Source organism: Ceratocystis lukuohia (assembly GCF_044167205.1).
Source record: "Ceratocystis lukuohia strain C4212 chromosome Unknown Supercontig9_pilon, whole genome shotgun sequence".
Taxonomy (NCBI): Eukaryota; Fungi; Ascomycota; class Sordariomycetes; order Microascales; family Ceratocystidaceae; genus Ceratocystis; species Ceratocystis lukuohia.
The window spans coordinates 294832-308338 of NW_027263528.1; the positions used below are offsets into that span (position 1 = coordinate 294832).

The 13507-nt window shown below is 46.6% G+C and overlaps 5 protein-coding genes across 5 annotated transcripts; 4 read left to right on the forward strand and 1 right to left on the reverse strand.

Moving 5' to 3' along the window:
- Positions 1–263: 263 nt before the first annotated feature.
- HOO65_090055 (Protein kinase dsk1) lies at positions 264–2421 on the forward strand (the record flags this gene model as incomplete). The annotated part of the gene is made up of 5 exons (XM_071004472.1): positions 264–307; positions 594–1381; positions 1465–1519; positions 1614–1860; positions 1981–2421. 5 exons carry the CDS (start codon positions 264–266, stop codon positions 2419–2421), a joined length of 1575 nt encoding a protein of 524 aa, XP_070855941.1.
- Positions 2422–2915: 494 nt separating this feature from the next.
- On the reverse strand, positions 2916–4330 carry HOO65_090056 (Transcription factor IWS1; the record flags this gene model as incomplete). Its single annotated transcript, XM_071004531.1, has 3 exons — positions 2916–3192; positions 3258–3736; positions 3851–4330. 3 exons carry the CDS (start codon positions 4328–4330, stop codon positions 2916–2918), a joined length of 1236 nt encoding a protein of 411 aa, XP_070855942.1.
- An 878-nt stretch (positions 4331–5208) lies between these two features.
- HOO65_090057 (Di-sulfide bridge nucleocytoplasmic transport domain-containing protein) lies at positions 5209–6950 on the forward strand (the record flags this gene model as incomplete). Its single annotated transcript, XM_071004498.1, has 3 exons — positions 5209–6453; positions 6517–6785; positions 6839–6950. 3 exons carry the CDS (start codon positions 5209–5211, stop codon positions 6948–6950), a joined length of 1626 nt encoding a protein of 541 aa, XP_070855943.1.
- A 1407-nt stretch (positions 6951–8357) lies between these two features.
- Positions 8358–10035, forward strand: HOO65_090058 (MFS transporter; the record flags this gene model as incomplete). The annotated part of the gene is made up of 2 exons (XM_071004503.1): positions 8358–8860; positions 9039–10035. 2 exons carry the CDS (start codon positions 8358–8360, stop codon positions 10033–10035), a joined length of 1500 nt encoding a protein of 499 aa, XP_070855944.1.
- Positions 10036–10653: 618 nt separating this feature from the next.
- On the forward strand, positions 10654–11952 carry HOO65_090059 (Peroxisomal membrane protein PEX16; the record flags this gene model as incomplete). The annotated part of the gene is made up of 2 exons (XM_071004547.1): positions 10654–10807; positions 10940–11952. The coding sequence occupies 2 exons, from the start codon at positions 10654–10656 to the stop codon at positions 11950–11952; spliced, it is 1167 nt and encodes a 388-aa protein (XP_070855945.1).
- Positions 11953–13507: the final 1555 nt, after the last annotated feature.

The following is a 13507-nucleotide window of genomic DNA, read 5'->3' on the forward strand; positions in this document are numbered from 1 at the left end:
CGAAAAAAAAAATCTCACGCCGACAAATCCTGCCAGCCTTTTCCTCCTGTGTTGAAATCTATTCGCTGCCTGTCTTTGCCTATCTCGTTGCTATTTTCTTTTCTTGTCCCCCTCGTGGCTTTAAGCGCTTGTTCTATATTTGTTCATTTTTCTTCTTCTCTTTTCCCTACATAATTCACATCTCCGCACTTGACTCTTTTAATATCTTGTCTTTTTTTTTCGTATTCCAACTTCGAATTTTGTACTCAGTACAATTTCTCAACATGCCTTCTACTGGAAACACCAAGAAGCATCATCTTAAGACGCGGTATATAACCTCCTTTACCCTTTTGCAAATAAAAAAAAATCTAGGAGGTCTACCTCTTGCACTATTGCCGAAGTCGAGCGTCATGATTAATTGCTATGAGAAGTGGCCCTATTTTTCTATCTATTCTCCTGTTCCCTTTTTGCTGCTTGGCCTCTTTTGGCCCCTTGTTATGTTGTTGACATCATTCATCATTCAACCACGAACCCTGACAACTTCTACCCTACAATTACATCGCACCCATATTGGCCGCTAACGTCGCATACTAACATGCTTTATTCAACAACAGAAACACTCAAAACGGCCCCGATTCTCCCAACTCAGTTTCTTCTGCCGACGAAGGCACCGGTACCGAGAATGCTCCTGACGAAGAAGACTCTGAAGACTATTGCTACGGTGGTTATCACCCGGTGACCATCGGCGAAAACTTCAACAACGACCGTTATACCGTTGTGCGAAAGCTTGGCTGGGGCCATTTCTCTACAGTATGGCTTTCGCGTGATAACAAGGTCGGAAAACACGTCGCTCTCAAAGTCGTGCGGTCAGCCCCCCACTATACGGAAACTGCTATCGATGAAATCAAGCTTTTGAACAAAATTGTTCAAGCTAACCCAGATCATCCTGGTCGCAAGCATGTGGTGAGCTTGCTGGACTCCTTTGAGCACAACGGTCCCAACGGCGTCCATGTATGTATGGTATTTGAAGTTCTTGGCGAAAACCTATTGGGCCTTATTAAGCGTTGGAACCATCGTGGAATCCCTATGGCCTATGTCAAGCAAATTACCAAACAAGTTCTACTGGGTCTGGATTATCTACACCGAGAGTGTGGCATCATTCACACAGATCTGAAGCCCGAGAATGTGCTCATCGACATCGGCGACGTGGAGCAAATTGTCAAGAAGGTCATCAAAAGCGACCCTAATGATAAAGAGAATAATCGCAATGGCAGAAGACGTCGCCGTACTCTCATTACCGGAAGTCAGCCTTTACCTTCTCCTTTAAATACCAGCTTCAACCATAATGGTAATCCCTTCTCATCTGGTACTGCAAGTCTAGGCCAGGTTCTTGACAGTAACGGTATGCACTCCACAATCATAGTTGTTGATATGGGTATCCTATTAACTTCCTGTTATCCTGAAATATGAACTGACATGTTCTAGGCCCAACTAAAGATGACGCACTTGAAGAGCAGCAGAAACAGCGGGAAAAAACAGCGTAAGTACACTCCCCCCCTTTTACAGCTTTGTGTTTTTTTGGGCGACTTTATATGTGTCGAAAACGTCGCACCTAACATCACTTGCTTAATCAGTGATATCCTGAGCAAGGACTTGTCTGATGCGTTGTCTTTGGACAAATCAACCCCCAGTGACAAGCGTAAAGCCGAAGAACTATTTTCCAGCGAAATCATCAGTGTAAAGATTGCCGATCTTGGAAATGCCTGCTGGGTAAACCATCACTTCACCAATGACATTCAGACACGTCAGTACCGATCACCCGAGGTTATTTTGGGTGGGAAGTGGGGGGCTAGTACTGATGTCTGGAGTATGGCCGCTATGGTAAGTGCATACCCGTTTTTGTCAAATAGAGGATGTTTGACGCAGCCCACAGTCACATTTATTCATGTTCCGATCCGTAAACCCCTCGGGATTTTACTGGTACTAATAACGCAACTTTAGGTTTTTGAACTGATAACTGGAGATTATCTCTTTGATCCCCAATCCGGCACTAAATATGGAAAGGACGACGACCATATCGCACAAATCATCGAGTTACTCGGCCCATTCCCCCGAAGCTTATGTATGTCAGGAAAATGGTCTCTAGAGATTTTTAACCGCAAGGGAGAGCTTCGGAATATTCATCGTCTACGTCATTGGGCCCTCCCCGATGTACTGCGGGAGAAGTATCAACTGCAAGAATCGGAGGCAAACGAAATTTCAAGTTTCTTGATTCCGATGCTAGAGTTGATTCCTGAGCGGAGGGCTAATGCCGGTGGTATGGCTGGCCATCGGTGGCTAGAGGATACGCTGGATATGAAGGGTATCAAAATTGAAGGCCTCGAAGTTGGATCGCAAGGGGACAAGATTGAAGGGTGGGCATGTGAGACTCGCAAGAGATAAGAGACATTGCTACTAACGGTTTAGTTGTTGTTGTCTTTCCCTGTTGTCTGAACCCCATCATATTCCCCCCCCCCCCCCCCCTCTACTTGCAGCATACTATGATTGTTTCTAGATTTTTTAAATCTTTGCCAGTAGGGGTGGGTATAACCTCCAGTTTAAAACACATAGATTTCTCCCCCCGTTTACTGTCTGTTGATCCATTGCTCTCTATCCACGCTGTTCAAACACTTCCCAACCATGCATAACTTGTAATGAAGAAATACACTACGCCCCCATTGAAACAAAAAAAGACAATTAATTCTAGATTGCTTGTATTCTGGCATAGCATTATCTTGAAGTACAACACCTACATTGCTCATTTCCAAATGAAGGTAGTTTTTATAATAATACCAGTAAAAAAATGTTCCATACGCTAAAAATCAAAGGAGAGGAAATCGATATAACGACACCATTAACACAGTAGACAAGGCAAGCTAGAAACCAAGTTACCTTATCTAAGCATTCCGGCGTTTAGCCTTCGATGCCATACGACGGAAAGCGTCAATACCACTAGCGCCAATCGGACGATGGTCGCCATTGGCACGAGGCGCTCCACTGAAAGTACTGACGGGAGCCACCGTGTAACTGACAGGCCGGTCCATGAGACGGGCACGACCTGACGTATCGGGTAGAGCAAGGGCTCTTTGGCGCTCGGCTTCATGCGACGAGAGCCCAGGACGTTGGGAAAGACTAATCTGTGAGCTTTCTTGATGTTGTGCCAGTTTTGCAGCCCTGTAATCATGGTCAGAATCCAAAAACTCGAAAGGGGGAGTGAGAAAAACAAAATATTGACGTACTGGTAATCATATTCGGCAGTTTCAACATGCCGTTTACGATAGTCATCAGTGCGGCGTAAGATTGGACGACTCCAGTCACCAACCAGCTTCTCAGCCATACGTTTGATGGGTACCTCAGGCTTCTTAGACTTGGTATAAAAGAAAACAACCTTTCCTAGGCCACTGCTCAAGAGTGCTTCCTTGTCAATAGGCAGCTTCATGAGGCCAGAAAATAACTCGCGCTGGATGTTGTAGGCAGGAATACTGCCATCATATAGTGGCTCTAGAAAATAACGAACGGCTCGTAAAAAGCTGCTGTCAGGATCAACAACAGCTGCTTGTGCCGAATTCCTGTTCATCATAGCGACAACCTGAGGTAACAAGCGTAGCTTATGAACTGCAGGTTGGCCATTCTGTCGAGCATCGTTATCCGCCTGGCATGCCCTTTCCATCTGCACAACCAGAGTATTGATTTGATCATCGATGGGGTCATCAAGATCCTAGAAATTCAGACATCAGTAAAACATCATGGGGAGGGGGGGGGGGGGGGTATTCAGGTACTCCGGTAGCTACAAGAGCCAAAACCTAAGTAGCCGGTACGAGGGCATACATACCATTTCGCCTTTCTTTTTCCGCGCCTTCTTTGGCGCTTTACCAGCTGCGTCAAGAACTCGCTGAAGCTCCTTGCGACGGCGCTCTTCTGGTGTGAGATTGGCATATTCGTCTTCCTGTGCCTTGCTAGGCAGCTTTGTTGCGTTTTCTGAGGTGAGCCGGGCCTTCTGAGGTCGTGTAGCTACATCAGGGGCGTCACCCATGTTGGTATCCTCGTCGCGAGGTCGCTTTTTTTCACGGCGACCTTCACGGGGCTTTTTTTCTGCCTCGACAGGCGCCCTACGGGCAGCCTTCAGTGTGCGGGCAATATTTTCGTCAATTGTAACGGGTCGATCCTCGATGTTGGCCTTATCAGGGTCATAGTCCTCTGCATCAGCGTCATCAACCTCCGAAAGGAGATCGTGGTCGTCGTTGTCGGCATGGCTGTTGATTGGCGCTTCTTGAGCACCAGACGATCTGGTAGAAGAGTCTATATCAGACATAATGACGTAAGTTGAGTTCCGATCGAGGTCAATATAAATGAGAGTTACGTCTAGGTAGATAAAGCCTTCCTTCGTGAGCAGAAAGATAACGGTATATGATGCGACGAGAGATGAGATTGAGGAGTCGTATCAAAGAAATACGAAAGTAGGTTGAGTTTTTATGGTTTGATCTAGATTTCTAGTACAAAAGAGAAGAGTTGCATAGAGAGGCATCAATTTTTTTTACATCAAGGAATCAGGTTGTAAGATAAATTTCAACAATCTTAATCGCGACAACAACGTCAAAATCTCAGACAGCCTTCTACCCTTTTTTCTTTTGGAAACTCGCTGTCAGCCTTGTCGATGCACGTGACTTGGCGTCCAGCGAAACTAGAGGCTACTACGTAGTAGGCTTCTTTACTTAATTTCCAACTCTCTAGCGTGGCATCTCAACAAGCTCAAAGCCCTATGGTTGGTTGCCCCTACAACTAAAGAAATCCACTCGTAACAATGCAAAAAAGCTTTGAGAAAAAGGAAAACAATCATCTTCTCTTCTGGCTGCTGTGGCTTTTTTTCCCCTTGAATGAGATTATGCCGTCATAAGACAGAGGCTATAATAATTATCAAAGACTCGTTGATATTTCAAAGCATCGTGGAAGCTTCAAAAGACTTGCTTCCTCGAAGTTTCTGGTCTTGTTGTTTACACATTGTTATTTTTCTTGATTATTGGTTTTCGCTTTTTTTTTTTCCTTCGTCCTTGCCAAAGCAAACTTATTTCTAATTACATCCACATACATCGTATATCGCGATAGTCCGCCCCTCTCAAAGAAAAAACAATCGAATACATTGTCGCTATTTCCAACTAAGCGAGAGGCGCTTCTGAAAAACTGCCACTCATCATGATGGATCGAAGAACATTTGAAGGTCCCATGGACTGGGAGTATCATGGCACAGGACCGTTGGATGCAAGCAGCCCATTCACAAAGCATGTGACTAACAGCAACAACAATCTTGACAATAACAGTGCGACCACCGCACAGTCGCAGCCTCGTATGTTTAGTTCCTCCACTCCATGCTCTGCCATGGCTCGCCACATTGCCCTCTATCACATGATGCTACCTTTGTTCATGTTTCACGAAGCTAATATTCCTCTAGCCTTTGGAACTCCGAGTCGACCAACACCAGCCGTCTTTGCTTCGAATCCATTTGCTTCGGCCAATTCATCTTCAAAGCTACCTTCAACACCATCCAAGCCACTCGTCGCCCTGTCATCGAACAATCCCTTTACACCAAAGCTACAGCCACATGCAGCGCCCCCATTTCGCAACCCAGCCTTCACTACACCTCGCAGGCCCTTCAATGAGTCTATGTACTCAGAACCCGAAAGCAGCCCAACCATGACAGAAAAGACATCGGACATCGAAATGGAAACACCCGAGGGCGATAGAACAGATGACTCGTTTGCTACTATAACGCCCACGAAAATCGACAAGCGACATCGATACGTGAAAAGCTCGCGCCGGCCTGGCCGTGGCGAAATCCCCCGTGCCCACCGCGAGTTTTCTTCCATGGAAGTCATTCGCCGACGTACACGGCAAGTGCTAGATAGAGATATGGGAGCTTCGAGATACAGACTAGGCCACTACACCGATGCTTCGGATTACGAGACTGAAGACGATGGGCGGCCAATGTCATCATCATCTAGTTCAAGCATTCCCCAGCGCCGACGAGACCGCCCACAGACAAAGAGTTGGATGGGTGGCATGCTTAAAGCCATGGAGGAACATCCAAATGCCCCTGAAAACTTTTACAAGTGGATTCAGGTCGGCTTCAATATGGCTATCTTCTCGGGTGTCATGGTATTTTGCTGGCAAATCATTGGTGCTATTAAATCCGACCTTGATAAAGCCAATGCAGCGGCCCGGGCCAATTCGATCAACGAGGTACAGGAGTGTACAACAAACTATCTAGAAAACCGGTGTGGCCAAGCTGGGGGCCCAGTGCCATACCTCCGAGACCGATGTGCAGAATGGGATGTTTGTATGCAAAGAGACGTCGATGCTGTAATGAGTATTCGTGTTGTAATTCGCGAAATAGCTGAAATCGTGAACGAGTTTTCAGGGACTATGCAGTTCCGCTCATGGGTGAGATCCAACTTACTGGCCTTACCTGCTACTGGTATACTTGCCTATGCTAGTGCAGCTTAGACTAACATTATCTTTTTACAGCTCCTCGTTGGTGGAATGCTTTTCATAGCAATTTTTGCCGCCAATGTATCGCTTTTTCGAAACGCATATCCCAAGACCCCTTCGACATCGTCTATCACCACGTCCTCGGCGCCTACCGCACCAGCCGGTCCAGGTTTTGGAGGGTACCCGGATCCTAGCCAGGGCTATATGTATGTTCCTTTGCAGACACCATCAACCCGACGCCATATGGCATTGATGAGCGAAGACATGGACCAGGACGAACCCAGGTCAGCCAGGCATAGAATGCATGCGCTGATGGCTCCCCCCAAACCCCCACTAGCAAACGCAGTCCGTACAAGGGGTCCTTCCGCGGTGCCGATTACCGCGACCGAAGCATGAGCATGAGCCCTAGCAAGAGAAGTCCCTCAAAGATTCCAACAAGCTTTCGTTAATACAGTCGGTATGGTATTACCGAAAGAACTTAGCTTTTTTTTGGCAGCATAAAGCTGGACGTCTTTTTTGACATATTAGCAGCGGTACTTACATCAACAGACTAGACTTTAGGGCGATAGACAAAGCAAAGACTGCCAAGTATGCTCAGGGTTGGTTTCCTCTTATCGTTTTATTTTGGCCACTTATATTTGGGGGGGGTTTTTTTTTTTTCATTTGTATTGCATGGTAACATAGACTCCGCCTAATTCCACATTATTTCCATTGTCTAAACGGCCTATTCCGTACAGAAGTTCCAAGCCAGTGACTTGTCTCCCAATCGTTTTGCTGGTCCTTTGTCCCGCTTGGTTTTATGACAAGATAAGAGATGTCATAGATGATGACATGTACCCGCGAGGATAAGTAATGATCCTCCGTAATGGGTCCTATCTTGCCCACCAAACCTTAAATGGGGGTCACTATTTTCCCTGTAGGTAGAAAATGGTGAAACTCTCAAATCCTCGGGCCTGAATCCATATGGTTTCTAGTTACCATCAGCGCTAACCAGCCTATGCGGCAAAAGGCTTTTATTGCAGAGTTGATTAGGATCGGTAGATGGATTGGAGGAGTTGTAGTAGTCGATGAGAAGCATTATCATATCATATCAAGAGTCCCGACAAGGATGAAGGCCTGGTCTAGCGCTTCAAGCGATACAAAAGCAGTGGTTTTTACGCGCAAGTGGCTTTGATTGATAGGGAGAAGGCTGAAAGAGGAAACCCCAAAAAGGACAGCCGCCTAATCAGACGGCCCGTCAAAATCCGACACGGTTGCCGGCTTGGCCTTGTCATTTACTTCGCATTTCAAAGAACAGGAGGCTTGGCTTTGCCTTATTCTGAGCCGTTTCCATAACGCACAGATACGAACATTAAACTTAACGGACCTAACATACCATGCAAGATCAGAGCAACAAGACCCATAATTCTTCAGTAGTGGGGTGGCTGACCCGAAACTAGTGTCTGTTATCTTATTATCACCATGCCCATTCCCATTTGCCGCCATTGTTAGCACGACGGGTTTATCTCTAACCCCTAATTCGTCCATTGGAAAGGGAAGCATTGCGGATTCGCTAGCCTACAGGTTATGTTAGCTGAAGGATAACAACAAAGAAGACACTCCGAGTCGGAGGCGAAAGAGAGGGAACAGATAAGCAACGGCGATATGTCCAAGCAGGGCTCCTTGTGGCAGATCTATATATATGTGTATATAAAGACCATGGCCGTCGAGATGGCGCGGCCGTCTCTGCTACTGCCGCAAACCAAAGCTCATCTTCTCTATTGGCCCTGTGGGTTTGTCGATCTCCTCCCTTTCCTTTTTGCTTCATTTTCTCGGTGTTCTTTTTGTCTGTTGTCCTTTCGTCTGCCCGATACATCATGAATTCCGCCGAAAAGGTCAACGGTGGCTCCGAGAAGACTCCTTCTCTCCGGTCTGTCCACAGCATTGAAGAAGCCAGAGCCACAGAATTCGATGGGGCTTACGTCATTGATCCCAAAGCTGAACGCGCTCTTGTATGGAAGTTTGATCTCCGCTTGTTACCCGTTCTGGCTGTTATGTATCTATTCAACTCATTGGACAAATCGAACTTGGGCAACGCCAAAACCAATGGACTCGAGCGCGACCTCCATCTCCGCGGCACACAATACAACACTATTCTCAGCGTCTTTTTTGTGCCGTATGTCTTGACCGCCCCTTTCCTGGGCATTGCTGGAAAAAAGTATGGTCCTCACATTGTGCTACCGTGCATGATGTTCTGCTTTGGAACGTTTACACTTCTGGTGCTTACCGCCCATAACTTTGCTGGCATAATGGCTCTGCGTTGGTTTCTCGGAATGGCCGAGTCCGCATTCTTTCCGCTCGTGATCTACTACCAGACTTTGTAAGTAAACAAACTATCCCAAAAACGTACACATGACCCTTGGAAAGCCCTGCCATTGTTCAACTTGATTGTCTTTCTCCAGTCCCAAAAAAACCAATGTGCTGTTGCCGCGTTGCTCACCTCCCCCGTGCTCTGTACTTCACGTACCTAAATTAACTCGCATCTTCCCATGACCCAGATTTTACCGCCGCGGTGAGCTTGCCCGCAGACTAGCCATCTTCTATGCTGCCCAGTCAATTGCCTCTGCATTTGGTGGTCTTCTTGCCTACGGTGTTTTCCACATCAAGGGAGGCGCTCTGGCTCCATGGCGGTACCTTTTTGCTATCGAAGGCTCTGGAACCATCTTAGTGTCTCTGTTCACTATGTGGTATCTCCCCAAATCGTCGTCGGAGGCGTCATTTCTTAATGAGGAAGAAAAGAAATTGGCTTATCACCGTATGGCCATCGATTCCTCATCCAAGGTCAATCAGCCGTTTGATCTGAAAGATGCTCTTAAGATTTTCCGCCAGCCCACTTCCTATATTATCCTGGCCATCCAGGTGTGTCTTGGTGTGCCCCTCCAGAGTGTCAACCTGTTCTTGCCCCAAATTGTTGCTCGCCTAGGATACGGAGCTGCCAAGACCAATCTGTACACTGTAGCGCCAAATGTGACTGGCGCTGCCATGCTCTTGATTCTAGCCTTTGCCTCCGACTATCATCGCGTCCGTTTCCCTTACGTTGCTGCTGGGTTCATGTTTACTTTCATCGGAATGGTTATTTATGCCGCCATCGATGTCGAGCACAAAATCCACGTAGCTTACTTTGCCTCATTCATGATGACCTGGGGAACATCTGCGCCCAGTGTGCTTCTCGATGTTCTGTACAACAACAACATCGCCAACGAGAACAGGCGCATGCTATTGACGTCAGTCAGTGTGCCGGTAGCCAATCTGATGGGCGTCGTCAGTTCCAACATCTTCCTCAACAAGGATGCACCTAAATATATCCCTGCCCTTGTGACTACAGCGTGTTTTGGCGGCCTCGGTATGGTGCTGACTCTTGGTTTCGGCTTCTATATGATCTGGGATAATAGAAGACGCGACAGTATCCAAGGTGTCAAGGTCAATCCAATCACCATTCCAACCGAAAAGCTCAAGGATGGGCCGGATTCCATCGACTATCGCTGGTGTCTATGATCTATCGAAAATATCGAGGCTGGAGTCATTTGGTCATACCAGGGATGAAAAGAAGAAGAAAAAAGTACAAGGTCAAGTACTACTATGTTTCCTAATATTAATAATATCGTACATCATCTTTCTCAGTCGAGTCATTACTTTGTCCATGTATTATTTTATCTTGAATATTCATCCCTTATTTTATTTCACGTTACACTAGTTTTCGATATTCTTTTATCGGTGCCATTAAGTTTTTTTTAGTTCACGGGGTTTTCCCTTTTTTGCATCCTGCCCCGGTAGCTAACCTCTCTACAGCCTCGGTTCATCGCGATGTCTACACGCTAAACAAGCATCACGACCGCGGTACCTGCGTCAAATTAATTACTTCACAAATGCACTTTGTGGGCCGTGAGGATCATCACTGACATCACTTTGCCTGTTTTTCTCTCTCATTTTCGCTTCTCATCGCTCCTTTTTTTGTTTATCAATAATCCAACTCATCATAATTGTAATTTGTCTTGTCATTTCCCCGTCGTTAGCCTCGTCCTCCTTTCATTAATCCGTTCTCGACATTTCATTACCTTACTTCACAACAAAGCGGGCTCACACAACGACTCACGCCCTTTGTGCATTGATTCAATGGCCTCTTCGCATCGCGCAACACCACATAGCCCTATGCAGTCTAATACTAGTAGCAGCTGGCTGGGCATGTACGACTCGTATATTGAAAAAAATGCTGGAAATGTATCTCAAATCGAGTCAGCACTGCGGTCGTTGACGTATATCATTCCTGGTATGCAGCTTGCCATGTCCACTTCCATGTCCTAATTGCAACAGTTCCACCAGATGGCCTCGGTACATTACTGTATAGTCATCATCGTCATCGCCGTCTGCTGAAACCCTCACTCTAACGTCGCTTACAAAGGTCGCTTCAGAGATGCTGAAATTGCATCCGAGTCTCTACACTCTGGTATCCAGCTGCTTTCCATGTACCACGACAGCCTTCTTTCCCGTGCCATCACCCACCTCCCCGGTCCTCGTAGTGTGCCATCTCTACATACACGATACACACGACATTGGGCGACGCGGAGCTCATTTTACCGACGTATCGCCACATTGCTGCAAATGGCATCATATGTACAACTTCTCTGTGAAATGGCTGCGAAACGGCGTGGAGGGGAGAGACTCCGCTGGCGAGTCGTAGTTGGTCTAGAGGCCGTCAAGGCCTTTTGCAGATTATTGCTACTGCGCATTACACGAAGTCGCTCCCTCGTGACCCCCACTCTACCCGAGAGGCCGACCGTTCCTCAAGGCGCTTTTGACGATGATGACAATGGCGCTGCTCTCCGCGAGCTCATGGGAGAAGAGACACTAGAGGATTTATTGGGCACATCCAACTCTTCAGCACCAAGTGACACTAAAGATAAAGAGTGGCACATGCCTCGCACCGGAATGGTTATGCCACCGCTGCCGGATGCAAATGACATCAGTAGCTACCTTGTTGGGCGAGTCCTCTCCGCCGATGACATCAAGCCCGCTACAAGCCTCCTTAGTCAACTTCGTGGAACCGGCCATGCGGCCGAGATCATGCACATACTCGCACCCCTAGTTTATGCTGTCCTCACAGCACACATTGCCCGTACAAAGCCAAAGTCCAAGTGGGCCCAATGGTCGCCATGGATTTCGGGTGTAGTATTAGAATATGGCGCCCGTCAGCTTAGAAACCGCAGCCTGGGAACCCCACAACTTGAGAGAGACGAGTGGACCAAACGAGGCTGGGCTATGGGTTTTTGGGCTATGCGCGGGGCTTTCTACGATGACGTGACCAAAGCCTTTGTTGATGGTGTCAAAAAGCGGACACCATCTCTTGTGTCCGGCATATTGGCCGATTATGAGTACTTGTGGGAGAATTACTACTTTAGTACCTCTACATTATAGACGGTATAACAAGGCTTTCGTACCTGTCTTGTTACAATTCGGTATCATGTGCCGAGGAGTAAACTCTGTCGTTTTTTGAGGGGGTGGGTTGTCTTTCTATTGCCTTGAATTTCCCTTCTTTTTTCTTCTCTGTGTTTCTATTTACCGGCCGTACTAGTCTGTCTGTTTCTTATTCTTAGGTGATTTTTCCTTGCTTAGCGTCTGTTTCTTTGGCTTTTCTTTTCTCCGTCCATAACATTGGAATGATTGTTTTGCTATCAGGAGGAGTTTTGAACTAGTTAACTTATTTTCTTTGCATCTTTCAAATATACGTCATGCCATTTGCGCAGTCAATATAACATAATACATTTCCAAACGATAGATAACCTTGCTTACAATTCCACTTTGTGATCTACTTGCTGCAACCTTGACCACCATGTACACCGCTGTTTATCAGTCTCTCGGGCTTGTCTCTCTCTCCCTCTCCCTCTCCCTCTCTCTCCAAGTGCCCATGGCAAAGTCTGTGTTTCATCAAACTTGTCAAAGCCCCTCGGTAGTAGATCTTGGTGGGCATTTCTTTGTTTTGGTACAATGAACCTTGACCCTGTCACTCTGATACTCTGTTACTATGCAACTTTGTCTCCCTTTTTTTCACCTTTTGTTGCTAGCTCCATCACATTTGGCTTGTCTCATATTATATATGTGTTTGGGGCTTGGACACTAAGGAATTGGACAACTTGTTCGTCGAAAGCTTGTGTTTTACGTCAACATGTTCTTTTCGATCCTAAAGGGCTTTTTGTTTAGTGCCTAGCCTGCCAGGGCCAACAAACACAAAGCACGTTTAAACCTTCTTTCCCTCTTATAAATGCAAACATCAAAAGAAGAGGTAGAAGATGATATAACAGGGTCATCAATAGACAAACTCTATAGAAAAGCCCTGGCTGAGGAAAGTGAGGCCCAGCAAAAAGGCGCACGTTAATAAATTGTTACTAACAAAGCATAAACGCGACTGGACAGTGCACGCGTCTTGTGATCTGGATGTCTATCTTGTGGCCTGTATCTACTATTGCCTATACAAGACTCAGCAGTGGCATAAGCGTGGACATTTAGTACCACTGGCAATAGATATGGATATTCATGACGATAGGCTATGGTAGCGGGAGAAGCCCGTCGAAAGTAATAAGAGTTTTCTGCCTTGACATATTAGTTGGTGAACCCTAAGACGGTGGTTTATGGCAGGCTACTAGAAGAGAGTAGAATAAGCACATGGCCGGATATGAGACGCCATCTTGTAGGCAGAATTTGGAGGGCTTCACAAGAACTGGCAGGCAGGGCTAGTAGCAAGAAGGCAGATAGTTGGCAGCGCAGCGCCCAACATAGTGTGCCACTATAGAGTAGGGGAAGAACCAAAAGGACACTAAGGATATAATCACATCAGATTCTTGAGCTCCCGTGCTATCCTTATCGACGATCATGACGATCAACCTGGGTAGTAAAAAAGCCCTGAGAAATTAAGTTGATAACCCCGTTCGCCTCAGTGTCTATCTACTCTTCTTTTGTTTTCTTCAGTACCGAG